We start from the raw sequence: 17,921 nt of genomic DNA, 5'->3' as shown, positions 1-17,921 counted from the left end.
GTCTTCAAATTCACCAGGGAGGAAAGAAATAGAATCCATCTTATATCCTTGTATAATTTTTATCTCCCTCCATTGGTTGGTTTTTATCTCCCCCCATTCCTTTTCAATATGGAAGGAACAGTTAGTGTATGTAAAAGTGGCCATAAAAGTACTTTTAAAAATACATATTAATCTAAGGTAATATGTTCCAACAAAACTCTTTTAGAAAATTCTGCCTCTTTTCTATTTTTATTAATCTTTATAATGTAAATTTTTAAAAAAGATTTATTTATTCATGCATACAAGAACCGGGGTACAGGCTAGATATGTGGGAGGGTGAGAGGATTCACCAGAGACACAGTGGGGAACAGAACAGGCAGATTGACTGAAATACACTGCTGAGGGGAGCAGCGGGTGAGATAGGAGAGGTCTGCTGCACCAGGTGGGTATCTCCCTGGCTGGCTGGGATCAAACCCACACTGCAGAGGCTTCGGACAACTTCACAGCACTGCGCTTAACCACCTGCGCCACCATGGGAGGCCCTATAATGTAAATTTGTTAATGAGAGTAATTGAATTTGGGTATACATGATACTTGAAATTTATACCCATACTGAAATACTAATTCACCTAACCACTTACTCACTTTTTTCTAGAAAAAAACATGGCATGATCCACATGTCAGAAAAGGAGTGAACAGGCAGACTGTCCTTGCCATTAAGGTTGCTGGTTCCATGCTGATCTGGGCACTTCTGGGTCCATGCTTATGGGTCTTAGTCTTGTTCTAGCAGAGAACAGGCCTTTGATGATATGGGGAACTCGTTCCTTGACTACTTCCTCTGTCTATTCTTTGATGGGAGGCTGATTGAAATTCTAAGAAGAGCAAACTTATCTTAAATGTAATGTCTCATTTTTGAGCCTAACTCAGGGCAGTGTGATGGCTGAGGGGGAAGGAAGCTGGCTGCTTAAGTTACTGCTGTGTGGTTGTATGTAGGTTAAAGATCAGGATGGTGGTCGAAGGGTAAAGAGGACTGACTTCTTCCTCTTCAGCTATCCTAGAAAGAGTGCTACAATGGCTGTTAGACAGGTCCTGGAATCTGTGCTCTATAGTAAATAAAAACTCTTGGTATCACTGGGAAAGGTGCTCAGTGTCCAGGTTCCCTGGCAACATGCTAAAAACACAGCAGGGAATAAGACAGACCTGGTCTCTCTCTGTGTGGAACTTAGATTCCAATAAAGAGACAACTAATTGGACACATTGCATTGTGATAAATGCTGCAAAGAAGTAGAAGATGCTGGGCCTCCCTGGTGGTACAAGGAGTCAAGTCTCAGCACTATGAAGAAATCTGCAGCTACTGCAGCATGAGTTCAAGCCCCAGTCAGGTTGCTAACCCACGGGGCATAGCAGACCTCTGCTGTCTTGCCCTCTGCTCCCCTCAGCAGTGTATTTCAGTCACTCCATCTGTTCTGCTCCCCACTCTGTCTCTGGTGAGTCCTCTCATCTGCCGCATCTCTGAACTACACCCCATCTCTTGTATGCATAAATGCACCTTTAAAAAAAAAGAAGTAGGGGATGCTATGAGAGCATCTGGAGAATTGGGGAAGGCTTCTCTGAGACAGTGATTTTCATGGAACAGAGTTCTCAGTGTGTCCAGCGCTAAGAGTTGGGTAGAGGGAACAGCAGGTGAGGAGGGAGGGATGCAGTGTAGTCAACAGAGCTGCTGACGGTCCCACAGCCCTCTGCTGTAAGGAAATCTATTATTCTGACCCAAATCAGTGAGACCATTTATGCCAGTGTTCTTAAGTTAAGTAGTGTGATGATTCCCTAACGCTAAGTACATACTTAACAAATGGTAGATTCATTTAACCATAATTTAAAAAGACTTTCCAGCTAAAAATAATCATTGGAAAGTGTTTTTGGAAGATTTAAAAGAGACATTTCTGTTTCTGTAAGATTCACTTTTTTAGAAAAAAGATTTATTTATTTATGCATACAAGAGCTGGGGTGCAGGCCAGAGATGTGGGGGGTGAGAGGATTCACCAGAGACAGAGCGGGAAACAGAACAGGCAGACTGATGAAATACACTGCTAAGGGGATCAGCGAGAGAGACAGGAGAGGTCTGCTGCGCCATGTGGGTCAGCTCCCTGGCTGGGGATCAAACTCATGGATAGTTTCATAGTGCTGATGCTTAACCCCTTGCACCACCAGGGAGGCCTCAAGATTCACTTTTGTAGGAACCTCACTTCATGGTTGGAGGGAGCAGGGTGTGGAATCTGAGTCTTTGTTGCTCACTTTTGGATATTTGGTTCTTTTGTCTGAAGAAAACTATCATCCTTCGTAGGTGAACGCCCTAATAGTTGTTTTGTGCTACTTGAAATCCATAGGATAAAATAATAACCTTTGAAGTGATTTTCTTCAATGAGATAGATAGTCAGAATTATGTAGGATGTTGTCCCTTTTATTATTTTCATAGATCATGAAATGAGAAAGTTTATATAATACATTTTTATTCAACTTTCATGAGAAGCCAGCTTTTTTTTTTCTGTCTTTTAAGATTGGCCAGTCTGAAGTTTACCTCATCAGTCCTGACACCAAAAAAGTAGCATTGGAGAAAAATTTTAAGGAGATATCCTTTTGCTCTCAGGTAAATAAAGAATGGGTTATTGGCTCAATTGCACTTGAACTTTTTAATAAATTCTTCTAATGTTGTCATTTAACAGATGGGCTAAGGTCACAAGTTGTATGTGTTCTAATAACTTGATTTGCAATCTTGTAGTCCTTTTGTCTTTGCTTTGGTACATTAAGGCAAAATATAAATTTAATTTTGAAATTAAGAACTTTGCTCTTAGCAACAATAACCTTCTACAGAAAATAGATTTTTTTCTTATTCTTTATTATGGGTAGTAATGTTCCACAGTTGTGATTTCCAGGAGTGTATGTTTGTGTGTGTGTGTGTGTATGCATGCTTTATATTTACATTTGCAAATACAAATTAAAAAATTTAAATAGATAACTTTACAAATGTATAAATTTGAAGATGCTTTATCAGACTATAGTGTCTTTTGAGTTCTTTCTTGATAATCTCCTGGGTGTGTTTCTGGGAGATTTTTGGAGACTCTTGTCAAGTATAATGAACTATCTCAATTTTACTCATCATCTTCCTAACAAATTTGAGGTCACTTAAATTCTGATTTCTGATTTCATCATTTCTATTTTCTAATCATGAAGAAGATAGAATGAATATCTCATTGTTTGTGTATTTGTAACAGGAGTTACATAAGGATTCACAAGGGAATTTTTTCAAAATTTGAAAACAATCTTCTTAATAGCTTAAGTTGGAACCATTTTACAAAGGAAATGTTTTTCCAAATTAGATTCCCCTGAGAAGTAACCTCTCCCAGATTTAGACATTTGTTGTCGAAGAACAATGATTAAAATGGATTTGTCATTGAGTGCCCATTTATTGGAAAATATTTGGAAAGTGAGATTATCCAACAGAGAGATTATCTTGACTTGTTGCTATTCCTATGGAAATATAACTGTTAAATATTTGCTTTTCATGTGACAGTTTTATATCCTAAAGGGTGCACGTTATAAGTTTATGTGATCACCTGAACTGTCACTGCTTATCTCTCTGCATGCTGGTGTTTTCAGGAGGCATTGACAAATTAATATCTGAAGTTATCATCTTTGTCTATATGAAGATTCGTCCTAGCTGTATTTTCAAAATGAGTTTAGATGTTAATCAGGAGAGCTCTTAGGAAACTGTGGTAGAGACTTGGCCTTAGTATCTTTGTTTAAAAGTTTCTCTATGTCTAAATTTTGACTCATTCTTCATACCAGTTTGAGTGCTTTTTTAAGGAGTACATATCCTTTAGAGGTAACCTCTGTGTGTGTGCGTGTACATGCATGTGTATTGTATGTGTTTACTTGTGTTTCTTCATTAATCTCTGATCTGGTCTGCTTTTTGATTTTTCAAATAGTTTTTTATTAACACCAAAGAAAAATTCTCATTTTTCTGTCTTAGCTTTTCTCTACTTCCTTTTTGTACTAATATGAGCTTTGAAAACTCCAGTTACCACATACATTTGAAGAGGGCTGAACCTATACCTCTGTATCATCGATGGTGTTGTTTACCAGCATTACCTCAATAGAAACAAAGCACCATTAAAAAGAAACCCCCCATCTGGGTTGCTGCTTCGGACCTGTTCTAGATGTCTTCTTAAATCTCTGTATCCTGAATTGCCATTCTGTGCTGTTCTCCCAATAAACACATTTTAGAGTGCCTGTTTAAAAAGAAAAAAAAACCCCCACAAACCTCCAGTTACTAGATTTACTTTTCTCATTGTGGCTTTACATTTTAGTAGCTTTAGTACATTTTATTAACATTTAGTAGAAGGATGTTAATCTTCATACTTGAGAGATGTATTTAGATGCCTTAATATCCAAGAAAGTAATTCATTGAGATCTTTAATATTGTGCTGTGTAAACCATTGGCTGCCAGTGGTTCCTTTTTTGCATACAACTCAACTTTTCTCCCCTCCCGCCTTCAACAGGGTATTAGACACGTGGACCATTTTGGGTTTATCTGCCGAGAGTCCTCGGGAGGTGGAGGCTTTCATTTCGTCTGTTACGTGTTTCAGTGTGCAAATGAAGCTCTGGTAAGAGAGAGTGAGCAGTTCTTACCTTGAAATTCCATGTAAATTAGGTTCCAATCTAATTTTGCTTTCCTTAGCAAACCAGCTAATCTCACTGATAGCATTATGTGGCCCTTTAATTATTCATTCATGACTATTTACTAACTAGCTGGTCCACACCGAGTCTTACTTGGGTGTGCGTTTTCCATCTCTGTTATTTTTGAAGAAAATAACACTTTCCCCTGTGCTCTGGCATCTTTAATATATCATTCTGGACTTTGATCAGAGGGGTTTTTCATTTTTTACCTGCTCTTTTAAGAGCTTTGAGGCCCTGGGTCATGTTTCTTGCACTCCCAGCAGTTCTTAGTTACTATCCATTGACCTGTGACTAATAGAGAAGAAAAATACACGGTCTTTCCGGAGGGTCCGGGAATCTCAGCACAGCTCATTTTCCATGGATATTTTGCTGGCTATAATCTCTCTCTTCTTGATCAGGTTGATGAAATTATGATGACCCTGAAACAGGCTTTCACGGTGGCTGCGGTGCAGCAGACGGCTAAAGCACCGGCCCAGCTGTGTGAGGGCTGCCCTCTGCAGAGCCTGCACAAGCTGTGTGAACGCATAGAGGGTGAGTCAGGGCCCTGCCTGGTGTTAACAGTGGGATGGAGATAAAGGCCCCAAGAGAACTTTAGATGGTCTGCATTTGTTGTAAGACTTGACCTAATAGGCATTTGTGTTGGTTATAAGGGGTTGAACTTCTAACATGCAGCTGATGTCTTCGGTATGTTAGGCATTGTGCTAGGTGCTTAGACATGAATATAAAATCCATACCCGATTTCCCCATTTCCTCGGAACTCTGAGGATAGTAGAGGAGTTGGGGAAACAAAGGCTGCCAGACCCAGGTATATTACTTACCAAGGTTGTGTGAATGGTCACTTGTATGTAGAGAGAGCTACTAAGAGCTACAGAATTTCCACTAGTTTTCTCAACTGAAGGTCATCAGTAACCTCTGCTGGAACAGCTTTCATGGACTGGAGGGTACAAAATACAGGCTATACAGTGAGGCATCTAGGAGCAGGAATAAAAGCAGTAGTTACTGTGACCTGGAGGGTATTATGTTTATTGAAGTAAACCAGAAGGAGAAAGACAAACACCTGTGACCTTACTCATGTGGTATGTAGAGAAAACAAACAGATGAACTTAAGTAAAAACAAAAATAAACATTTAGATTATAAGATCAATTAGTGGTTACCAGAAAGAAAAGGGGAGGAACAAAAGACAGTTTTGGTCAAGAATAGAAATGGCCTTTCAGTGGTGAATGGAATGGAGTTATAGATACATGTTGATTTTTAATGATACATTTCTGAAACTTAATGTGTAATACAATGTTACTTCAATTAAAAAAAAAAAGTGGGTACTTGTGAGTATGGACTACAATTTCCAGAAACTTGGTTTAGGGAGAGTCTATAAAACTGATTATTTATTTAGTACTTACGATGCACTAGGTACTGTGCTAAATGCCTTCTTTCACATGTATTATTATCTATTTAGTCCTTACCACATTTGTGGGAGGTCAAGGAACTGTTTTTTTCATACTTATATGGATAATCATTTGCAGAATAGGGAAGTCCAGGAGTAAACTGGCATACAACGAGTCCCAGAGTCAGCCCAGGAGGGGAGCCTGGAGCCTGCCACCCAGTGTTCCCCAGGAAGGAGCCTTGTTGCCTGGAGACCCAGCTAGCTTTGCTTTGTCACAGTTGCAGAGGCTGTGAGATTCAGAAACTGGGCGCCCATACACATCAGAAAGGCATTCCTACCCTCCTGAGCCACAGGGTGGGAAATCCACCTCTGGGAAGACAGAGGCTCTGTCCTGAGGTGAACCTCAGAGAGGAGAGAATCATAGGAATGTGGAAGCTGTGGCCATGTTGCCCATCCAATGTCCACATTTTTTGTGTGGGTGTGATTTTGAGGGGTTTCATAGGACTCAAACAACCCATGTTACTGTAAATAGGAAACCAAGATTTGATCATTTCCCATGTCTTTGGAATCTTTGTTATAAGCTCTACTAGTATATAAAAAAGTGATAATGGGCCTCCCCTGGTGGCGCAGGGGTTGAGCGCTGGGCTGTGAGGCTGCCCGTCAGCCTCTGCAGCGCTGGTTCGTTCCCCCGCCACCAGCGAGGGTCCCACAAAAAAAAAAGTGATACTATGTAGATGTTTTCCCTTTTTTAAATAACTGTGGTAAAAGTACACATAACATCAAATTTTGCCATTTTATTTTTATTTATTTATTTTTTAATAGAGGCATGTTTTATTTATTTATTTATTTGTTTGTTTGTTTTTGTTTATACATGCACTGGGTACAGTCAGAAGCGTGGGAGGGTGAGAGAATTCACCAGAGCCAGAGTGGGGAACAGAGCAGGCAGAAGGACCGAAGCACACTGCTGAGGGGAGCAGCGGGCGGCAGGAGAGGTCTGCGCGCCATGTGGGACCCTCCTCTGGTGGCCGGGAAGCAGCCGGGGATCGAACCGGCGCCGCAGAGGCCGCGGGCAGCTTCGCAACCCAGCGCTCAACCACTGCGCCACCGGGGAGGCCCGAATTTTGCCATTTTAACTGGTTAAAAATGAGCAGTTCAGTGACATTGAGTACATTTGCATTGCTGTGCAGTTACCCCACCATCTGTCACTAGCACTGCTTAATCTTTCCAAAATGAAACTTATCAAACACTAGCTTCCCAACTTCCCCTCAGTGCAGCCCCCAGGGATTCTGCTTTCTGACCGTGAATGTGACAGCTCTGGGGACCACATAGAAGGAGAATCATGCAGTATTTGTCCTTTTTGTGTCTAGTTTATTTTTCAGCATGTCTCCTAGTAAGTTCATTCATATTTTAGCATCTATCAGAATTTCACTCCTTTTGAAGGGTGAGTAATATTCCAGTGTATGTATATTTAGGTTATTTCCTGCGAATGATGCTACATTGACTATTCATGTACAAATACCTGTTCAGGTTTCTGTTTTCAGTTCTTTTGCGGCTATGCCCAGAAATAGACTGCTGGGTTATGTGATAACTGTGTTTAATTTCTGAGGAACTATCATAGTATTCTCCACATAGAAGACTTACCATTTTGCACTCCTATGCCAACAAAGTGCAAGGAATTCTCTTTTCTCCAGTCTCACCAACTTTCTATTTTCTTGGTAACTATCCTAATGGGTATAAACTAATATCTAATCCCCCTTTTAAAATGATGTAAATTGATGTCTATTGCCTTAAGGTCTTTAAAGATTCATTTGAAGGCATTTAAGTGCTTTTGAAAAGGAATCAAAAGGATACCTTCAACTTTGTTTTCCTAGTTGTTCTATTTACTGATGTTATACAAAGTATATCTGGGAACAAGAAAAGTTGTGCTTAAATTCATGATCCCATCTGAGAGGCTCACTAACTCTTTACTTGCTAGTTGTCAAGATAAGGTAAACGATGACGGAAATGTCCCCCGAAGAGCTTATTAAGATGCCAGGAATGACTTTGGCCTTGAAGGAAAGCTGATGGGGATCTGCAGGAGCTGGCAGGATTCCAGAGTTCCAGCTGATAAATCTTTGGTCTAGCTTAGCTTTCCAAAAGTTAGAACTGAAAAGTTTAAATCAGGGTAGGGATTTTGCTGCTGTAGTTTGGAATTACCATTAAATTATTTTTTTTACCTGATAAAATATAAGCAGAGCAGAAAGCCATGCTGATTGGAAAAGATCCACTGACTAGAGGCTGCTGAAGGGCAGTGTGTTTTCCCTCCAGGTCAGGAAGCCTTTCTGAAGTAGAGATCGCACATCCCTAGAGGCATCATTTGTAGGGGAACTGCTTATTATTTTATGAATACTTAGAGGCCTTTGCTTTTTGCTTTACTACATTCCTAATAAATAGAATAAAGTGTTTATTAAAATTCAGTGTATGGTCCCAGAATAGTAGTTCTTTTTTTTTTTTAAGATTTATTTATTTAGGGCCTTCCTGGTGGCGCAGGTGGTTGAGCGCAGCGCTGTGAAGCTGTCTGCAGCCTCTGCAGTGCCGGTTCGATCCCTGCTGGCTGTGGAGCAACCTACATGGCGCAGCAAACCTCTCCTGTCTCGCCCGCTGCTCCCCTCAGCAGTGTATTTCAGTCAGTCTGTCTGTTCTGTTCCCTGCTCTGTCTCTGGTGAATCCTCTCACCCTCCCGCACATCTGGCCTGTACCCCGGTTCTTGTATAAATAAATAAATCTTAAAAAAAAAAAGAGACAGAGTAGAGAGCAGAACAGGCAGATGAATTGAAATACACTGCTGAGGGGAGCAGCGGGCGAGGCAGGAAAGGTCTGCTGCGCCATGTGGGTCTCCCTGGCCAGCTGAAAATCGAACTCTTGCTGCAGAGGCTGTGGGTTGCTTCTTTGTGCTGTGCTTAACCCCTTGCACCACCAGGGAGGCCCAGAATAGTAATTCTATTTGGAAATTACAGTCTGGCCAAGAACCCCATAAATTTGGAGAGGACTGGTGGCATGGCCACGCAAAGAAAGACCAAAAGACTGTGCTTTCTTAATGAATGTTGTCCCCCTGTGCCCTGGAACCTCCACCATGGAGTCAGCACCACACGTATCCACTGCCTGGACATTTTCCTCCACTCAGGGGCACTTTTGACACTAAGAGGTATAGCTGTAGTCAAGTGTATGTGTGCCCTGTATCAATTTACTAGTAGTTTTACATTGTATTTTGCTTATTTTAGAGTTCAGAGGAGCATTTTGGAAATTACTAGAATGAGCTATACTTCTACTAAAAAGAAAATAGCTGAAGTTTCCTTTTGCTCTCTAAGTAAATTCTCCTCTGGCAAAGCAAAGCCATTCATCAGGGGTCCCTCTAATAAGAGCCCTTTCAGCTCAGACAGTGTGAGGGCAGCTCCCTGACAACCAGGCTGGGAGGGTTGTAGTTGGAGAAGGCCCTTGACTCTGGGTTACCTTTTTCTGCCTTGTTCCTTGCCTCCCTCTCTCCATATAAATAAAGCCTTTGGGCACCATGTGGGGAGTGCAGCCTTCTTTTCCCTTTTTGAAAGATTTTATTTTTGTTTATTTGTACATAGAAGAGCTTGGGTGTAGGCTAGAGGTGAGGGGTGGGGCAGTGAGAGGATTCACCAGAGACAGAATGGGGAGCAGAACAGGCAGATCTACTGAAACACACTGCTGAGGGGAGCAGCAGGTGAGACAGGAGAGGTCTGCTGCGCCATGTGGATTGCTCTCTGCCCAGCCAGGACTCGAACTTGTACTTCTTGACAGCACTGTGTTTCTAATCCCTATGCCACTGGGGAGGCTATGTGGCTATTTTTATGGTGCTCTCTTAGAGTTTTATTGACCAAAAAAAAAAAAAAAAAAAAAAAGCGAGAGCACTGAAACAGCTCGAGTGGAGGCTGTTAGGTGTATGGGGGCTCTGCCTTTAGCTGTGGTGGGAGGAGATGTGCACAGGCTTTAGGGCTTGGCTCCTGATTGACTTCCAGACCTTGGACAGGAGACATGGTTCCTCTAGATCTCAGCAAACTCATCTGCAAAACAGGCCTGATTTCCAAGCCCTTTTCCAGATTTGAGGTGTTCCCTCTTGGCCGTCTTTAGCTGCGTAGGTGCATCACTCTGCTCTCCTGGACAATACGGCTGAGAACAAGCGTCTGCCCAGTGATTCACCCTTCCAGAACGAGAAGGGAGTGGCAGATGGATGAGGGCACAGCTGCCCTTGGGATAAAGTAACTGGCAGCAGCCTTTCCTGGGACAGTTAGCTCAGGAAATCCTCTCAGGCCCAATTTTCTCATCACATGTGACTCTGGACCCTAAGAAAACAGGCAAAACAGGGTCTGAGCTATACAATGTGTGAAGAAAGAACTTTCTAAAAAGAATGTGATTGTAACTGGCTCTAAAATTGTGGCTTTAGTTTCATAACTTCACAGTCCTCTGTAATGGTAATTAGGTGACATTAGGATGATTAATACGCAAGTAGTGGCAAAGGTGAAGCTATGAAGCACATGAGTCAATTTTAAAGAACTTGTGTGTGGGAAGATGCCGGTAACTTTCCAGATGGAGTGGTAGTTGTTGCTCAAAGTAGTTTATAATACTCGGGGTAATTTATCATTTCATAGGGACAATACTCTGATGGTGTGAGGTATTTTAACATGGACTAGGTGTGAAAAGAATCACAAAGACCTGGGCTAGGGTCCAGTGTTCTGGTTTTTGGAAATGCACAAGCTCTCTTGGTCTCTATTACCTGGACTGTAAAACTGGGCCAAGGAACTGTCTTCATCTGACAGTACTGAGAATGAGATGATGCCGGCCTAGGGTTGGAGACAGTGCCTTGCACAGGGCACAGCTAAAAAATGTTGGTTGTCCTTCTTGTTGTGATCAATGCTATTTATTGCTTTGAATTCCATAAAACCACAAAAACCTGCATGTGGAAGGTATTAACTCTGCTTTCTAACTTTTATAGATAGTGTTTTCACACCTCTCTCTCTCTGTTTTTCTTAATAGGAATGAATTCTTCCAAAACTAAACTAGAACTACAGAAGCACCTGACCACATTAAGTAATCAGGAGCAAGCAACTATTTTTGAGGAGGTTCAGGTATGGTACTAATCTTTAATTTCTAGAAGGAAAGAAAAGGCAGGCAGCTTATGCGAGAAATGCTATTTATAAAAAGTAGTAGGCCAGAGCTGTCACGGCTCTCGCCACTGTACCTGATCAGGTTCCTCCTGGTTTAAGTTTTAACAGCCCTAGAGGGACCAGGTCAGAATTGTGGTCAAATCGGGTAAAAGCAGTTTAAACCAGGAGAGCACTCCCTTAAAAAAAAAAGTATTTTAGAATGAGAAGAGGAAAGTTATAAACTGGAAAGAGCTGCTGTTTGCAACACAGAAAACCTAGACTTTGGTCCCTGAGTATCCAACCCTCCGTGCCACGGGAAACCACAGATGGCCCCTCTCTGCCCAGGAGTTCAGCCGGAAATCCTGTGCAAGAGTTGAAGGAGACAAGTTTTATACCTGAAACTGAAAATAATTGTGCCTTTTTCCCCCCTGATTTTTTTTTAAAGATTTATTTATCTATGCTACAAGAACTGGGGTACAGGCCAGAGGGGCAGGTTGGTGGGGAGCGCGGGTGAGAGGATTCACCAGAGACAGAGTGGGGAACAGAACAGGCAGATCTACTGAAATACACTGCTGAGGGGAGCAGCAGGCGAGACGGGAGAGGTCTGCTGCACCATGTGGGTCACCTCCCTGGCCTGCCGTGGATCGAACTTGAGTTAGAGGCTGTGGATAGCTTCACAGTGTGGTGCTTAACCCCTTGTGCCACCAGGGAGGCCCTCCCCGATTTTGAAAATAAATTTACATATGTTACCTACTTAGAGCTGTCTCCTGCATCAAATCTCAACATAAAATACAAAAACCAGGCTCATCAGCTTCCTGCACTCAGCTTGGAAGCTAGCTCTTCTTTGCATTTAGGTGCTGTGAATCTCGGGGAGACTGGGGTGTGCGAGCTGGCATGCCTGTGGTCTGTTCATCCTGAGTCTTTAATGTCTGCTTTAGCCAAGTGGCACTTTCTGTGGTTTCCTGGCACTTTTTAGGGAGGAGAACACAGCAGAAAAAAAAATAAATCTCTCTTTATTGGGGGAAGGAGAGAGGCAAGGGTTCTGCATATAGAGTGTGCAGAGGAAGCTCAGCCCCGAAACTGGCAGCTCTGTGAGTTCTCTGGCCGTCCTTGTTGGGAAGGATGTACGGGCAGGGCCCTTCTCCCGTTTTCTATTAGTATGAAAAATGAAACTGTCTTTTTTAAGAAAGCACATGTTAGAGTACTCTGAATCCCCTTTTCTTCTTGCACGGTAGGATTGGCACATATTTTAGCAAGGAAGCATGGCACAATTGTATAAAATTTCATAAGTAGCCGAAAGTATAATTTGCGCAATTTCTAGTCACCTTTCCATTTTCTTCCACATCAACTTAAGACATGCTACTTTGTTTTTTCTTAAGAGATCTGTTGTACACAGTACTCTCAGGCAAATTTCAGTGTGATTTGTGTTGGAATATGTGAGGGATGGCTAATTTGCCTCTGACGTCAATGCATTGGCAGCGGCAGCCAGGCCTTTTACATTGTTGCCGGCCCACATGAGCTAGTGAGTCTCTTTGGGGCACATCTGTCTAGCAGCAGAGGAAGCGCATGTTCTTCCCCTAATGTGAGTTTTCTTTTTTATTTAGACTGTACTGTGTAGCTTTTTCAAAAACGGGATGGTGGATCACGATAGGTAACATACAAGACACTCTTGTGATGATGAGAAGCTCCTACATGATGTCATTCTTTTTTTTTTAAAAAGATTTATTTATTTATTTATACAAGCACTGGGTACAGTCAGAAGTGCAGGAGGTGAGAGAATTTACCAGAGCCAGAGGGGAGAGCAGAGCAGGCAGACTGATGAAGTGCACTGCTGAGTGGAGCAGCGGGCAGCAGGAGAGGTCTATGCGTCATGCGGGACCCTCACCGGCGGCCAGGGATTGAACCAGCGCTGCAGAGGCTGTGGGCAGCTTCGCAACTCAGTGCTCAACCGCTGTGCCACCGGGGATGCCCCATGATGTCATTCTGAGGTTCTTTTTGACCTTTGAAAGTTGAGGCACCCATTATGGTAGTGCCAAGAGACTAGAGAAAAGCAGTGATGAAGGTTGGCTTAAAAACAAAACCACATTCAATTGATATCCTGGGGTTGATGTGTTGTGGAAGGTTCTGTAAGTTTTTGATTGTTTTAGTGACAAAAGGAAAATTATCTATTGATAGTTCACTGACTGTGACAAGCCAGCTGACACTTTATCCTCTGTCACTGTGACACTGTAATAATGATTCTTCTTGAATGGTACAAACTTCATGTGGAGCTCTTCTCCTAATGGCTTATTGAAAATCTTGTTGAATTACTGCCTCAGTGACAATACTCTGTTTTTGTAAAATACTTCATAAACTAAGGCCTTGGCTTCTTTTTATGTGGCAGTGCCAGCGAATGTGTTAAAAATCATATGTTTCAAAAACGCACAAAGAAAAGTTGGCTTTGCTTGTCCCGAGGCCTCTTATGAATAATTGGTTAATCTTTTCTTGTGTACAGTCTTTCCTGGAGGGTAATTTATTTCTGAGGAGCTCTCCAAGGGCATATCTTCATAAAACAAAAGAAATCACTATTGAAATTAATGAGGCATGATTACTTAGTTAATAAAGCATACATATTCAGTGTTTTTGTAAATAAATGTTTAATGCACCCCCAAATGTAACCCAAACAGAATCGTAAGGAAGTGAAATCAAGTATTACTATGCACATGATGCTGGAGATTCTGGAGGAGATTGTAGCTACAGGTGGGCGTGTGGGCCTGTTAACCCATCTCTGTTAAGATGGCTTGTGACCCTGCACACCCACTTTGTGACTGTTTTAAATGTGTACGTTTCAGTCATCTCTAACTGGGTATATGTGAGGATGATCTGTTGGGTCTTCTCTCTCCTCCATGCTGCCCCTGCCCCACCACCAGCCAAGTATGCCAAGTTTAGATTGGGCATCTCCAGTGTAGAAGATGACTTTCAAGCCAACAGAGGTAGGACTAGTACAGAAAAATACCACAAAGTCTGATTCTCTTCAACCGAATGACTGCATTTCAGGGAATGACTTCATACTGAAAGGATTAGTCGGGGTGATTTATACTCAGGAGGTGTGATAGTAGATTAAAAAACATGACATTTTGCAAATTAAAGATTAATGGTATGAAGAGCCTTTTTTTACTTTGCAAAGAATATATATTGACTTAATGGATTTTTCATGGGTTTAAAATGATTTCTTATAAGATCTGATTAAAAGTTTTTTAAAAGTTAGCATGTGGTATCTGAGTGAATATTGCCCTTCGAGTGGCTTCCTCAGAAGACTACCTGCTTTCTCTGCGTTCTGAAATTCATTCATTTGTCAGTTTTTGAAATGGATTTCCAAAACACTTTCACAACCAATATAGGCTTTCTTAGAAATGAGATTAAGAAACATGTACCAAAATTTGCTTCATTACTTAATAGCTAATTTATTGTTTTGAGTTTTTTTTTCAAACTGAAGCATAACATAACTCACAGAAGGGCACAGAAGTCTATTTTATATAGAAAGGAGAGAATTTTTATAAGATGAATCCACTCATGCAGCCAACACCAACATGAAGAAATAGTTTTTCCAGGCCCTCAAAATCCCAGCAATGCCCTCAGCCACCAACCTGATTTTTGACACTGTAGGTCACTTTGGAACAAACAAGTTGAATTTTTACATTAAAATTATCCAACCTAATTCCCCATTATTTTCTTATACTTGTCACTGTGTATATAATTGGTACAGCTAAAGACCACCTTTAGGAAATACTGCTTGCCACTACAGGGGATGGTGAAGCCTGGAGGGAGGCCCTGTGGAATCATCCTCTTGCTAATTGTTTAGAATTCATCAAGTGTAGCCCCTAGCCATGATTCAGTTACTATAAGGAAGGCTTTGTGTCCTGATCTTGTATGACTCTAGAAAGCTGTGTCTCCCTGCTTTAGTGGCTTTCTTCTGTGATGTTAAATGAGCCTCCTTAATGTAGTTTCCGGTTCTTGGCTTCATTTTTAATGGGAAGTGGTGATAGAACATTGTGCTTGAGGTAGGCTCATTTTCTGCCCATTTAAATAGTTTCTTTCATGTCTATTTTGATAAAAGATAATGAATTAGTAGTGCTCCTCTCATCTTACTGCATTTTTAGCCTTTTAAAAAATATTTTGAATAAAGTGATCATGAACAATATCTCTAAGAAACATCCACATTTTCTTATAAAAGTAGCCCAAAGTTTAATTAAAGATACAGGAGAAGAATGATCCAGCCTAGTGCACCACTCAGAGGCATTTAGTAATTCTCATCTGATACTCTTTTCTGAATTTTTTTAAAAATACATTTCATTTTTTTTTAAAAGAACAGTTTTAGTTTTACAGAAAAGTTAGGTAGAAACCAGAGTCTCATATAACCTTTCTCTCCTCCAGTTTTCCCTGATGCTGTCTTCCCTTGTTGTATGCATTTGTTACAATTGACAAGCCAGTATGATACATTATTACCAACTAAAATCTTAGACTTATGATCAAAAACATTTTAGTAGCCTCCAAAACATATAATCCTTAAATCTGAAACTTGGAGGAACAGGACATCCTCAGTGAAAGCAACCCCTTAGCATCTGCTACCTCTCCCCTGAGTAACTGGAACAACTTTCCTTTAAAAGGATCTCTTTGGGGCCTCCCTGGTGGCGCAGCAGTTGAGCGCTGGGTAGCGAAGCTGCCTACAGCCTCTGCAGGGCCAGTTTGATCCCTGGCCGCCGGGCGAGGGTCCCACATGGCACGCAGACTTCTCCTGCTGCCCGCTGCTCCCCTCAGCAGTGTATTTCATCAGTCTGCCTGCTCTGCTCTCCGCTCTGGCTCTGGTAAATTCTCTCACCCTCCTGCGCTTCTGACTGTACCCAGTGCTTGTATAAATAAATAAATCTTAAAAAAAAATAAAAGGATCTGTTTAAGAGGGGGCATGACAGAAAGTCTGGATTACTGGTACCGTTGCATCTAAAACCTATGACAGGAAGGATAGAATCATTATTATTCTTTAGTTAGCTTGGGAGGAAGGTCACTAAGGGCAGCATTGACCTAGGATGTGATACTTTATTGTAGAGTCGATCCACTTGTTACACCCAGACTTTGTTTTAAAGGGCAGGTTAGAAGTAGGAAAAGAGTGGAGTCGATATAAAAATACCTATTTCCAAAATTTACATATTGAAGCTCTGTTTATCTCCACTTTTGTTTCCTTTACATTAAAAAAATTGTCTGTTACTTTAGATGCTCTTTTAAAATTCAAGGATTTGGTTGCTGGAGGAGACCTTAGTTTATTTTGTGTAAAAACAGTATTTATGTGAACAGATGGTGAAGCTAAGATTAAATGGTTTTGGTCACACTTTAGGCAGCGCCTACAACCTGTGTGTCCTGATTTGCAGTCCAGTAAAAACTGAAGGCATCTGGAGTATTTTAAAGATTAAGAGGTTGCGTGCACACTGTGAGGTTGTGTGTGCGAGTGCATACCTTGTGGAGAAAATGCTCCTGATGTGCACACAACCCTGAATCCACGGGCTGTTTTCTTTTCCAGTTTGCGCACCTTGAGACTTTAAAAATGTATAGACAGCTCTAGGCATTTACACAGATTTTGTTCTTTTCTTCAGATCTTGCTGCTGTTTATTAAATATTTTGACTGTGCCTATATTTGATGTAAAATACTTATTTTAGCTTTAAGACCCTCAGAAGCCAAAAGCACAAATCTGCTGCTGACTCCATTATCCTTTTTTTTTTTTTTTTTAAGATTTATTTATCTTTATACAAGAGCTGGGGTATAGGCCAGAGGCGCGGGAAGGTGAGAGGACCCATCAGAGATAGAGCAGAACAGACAGATGACAGAAATACACTGCTGAGGGGAGCAGCAGGCGCGACAGGAGAGGTCTGCCACACCATGTGGGATTCTTGCCCACTGGCCGGGATCGAACCCGCGCTGCGGAGGCTGCGGACAGCTTCACCAGGACAGCTTCACAGCGTGGCGCTCAACCCGCTGGCAACCTGCTGCGCCACCTGGGAGGTCCTTCTTTTTAAAAAAATTTCCATTTTGAGGATCTTGGTGCCCCCTAGTGAAGTGACTGGGTAAAAGCACTAGTTAATGGGTAGAATCCAAAGGGATTATTTACCAGGCTTATTAATTAAAAATAACTTTAATGTATTCTGCTTTTTAAAAAAGAAAATGAGACCGAGGAATGAGCAACGGGAGAATGAATTGATTATTTCTTTCCTGAGATGTTTATATGAAGAGAAGCAAAAAGTTCACGTCCATATTGGGGAGATAAAGCAGGTATGACTTTTTATCTCTTCTTATAATTTTACTAGGACAATGTGTAAAAACAGTCTTGAATTTTCCGAAGCTCTGTAACATCTTTTCCTCCCTATATGTTATTATCATTTGTTAGGGACATAAGGAAAATTTGGGAATATTTAGATTGTGCCTGGGGAAGGGGACAGAAGTTGCTCTGAGCAGAGGGCTGGTGTGGAGCCTCAGGCATGTAGCTAAAGAGTAGGTGCTGCCTCTACAAACCACACGACCTGCAGGGAACCAGCCTCTGTCACCTTACTTTTCTCTCTGGCCAAATGGGAATGACATTGTAGAGCTGCCTTTAGAATTCCTCAAGTGCCTGGCAGGTTCTGTGATACAAGTGCTGGGTGAAGGCAAGGTTGC

The 17,921-nt window shown here is 41.6% G+C and overlaps 1 protein-coding gene across 8 annotated transcripts in view; it reads left to right on the top strand.

The window, feature by feature from the left end:
- The window catches only part of TBC1D1 (TBC1 domain family member 1), a gene marked incomplete at both ends in the record, with an annotated part of 185,311 nt that overhangs the window by 87,104 nt on the left and 80,286 nt on the right, over positions 1-17,921 (top strand). For all 8 annotated transcript variants that reach the window (XM_084233765.1, XM_084233761.1, XM_084233762.1 and 5 more), the window contains 5 exons: positions 2,534-2,623; positions 4,536-4,640; positions 5,112-5,244; positions 11,133-11,224; positions 17,430-17,540. In XM_084233765.1, the coding sequence (XP_084089891.1) occupies positions 2,534-2,623; positions 4,536-4,640; positions 5,112-5,244; positions 11,133-11,224; positions 17,430-17,540 (531 nt within the window). The remainder of the gene's footprint in view (positions 1-2,533; positions 2,624-4,535; positions 4,641-5,111; positions 5,245-11,132; positions 11,225-17,429; positions 17,541-17,921) is intronic.

Source organism: Talpa europaea (genome assembly GCF_964194135.1).
Source record: "Talpa europaea genome assembly, chromosome: 5".
NCBI lineage: Eukaryota > Metazoa > Chordata > Mammalia > Eulipotyphla > Talpidae > Talpa > Talpa europaea.
The sequence above is the reverse complement of the archived record's forward strand: the minus strand, read 5'-3'. Positions and strand labels throughout refer to the sequence as shown.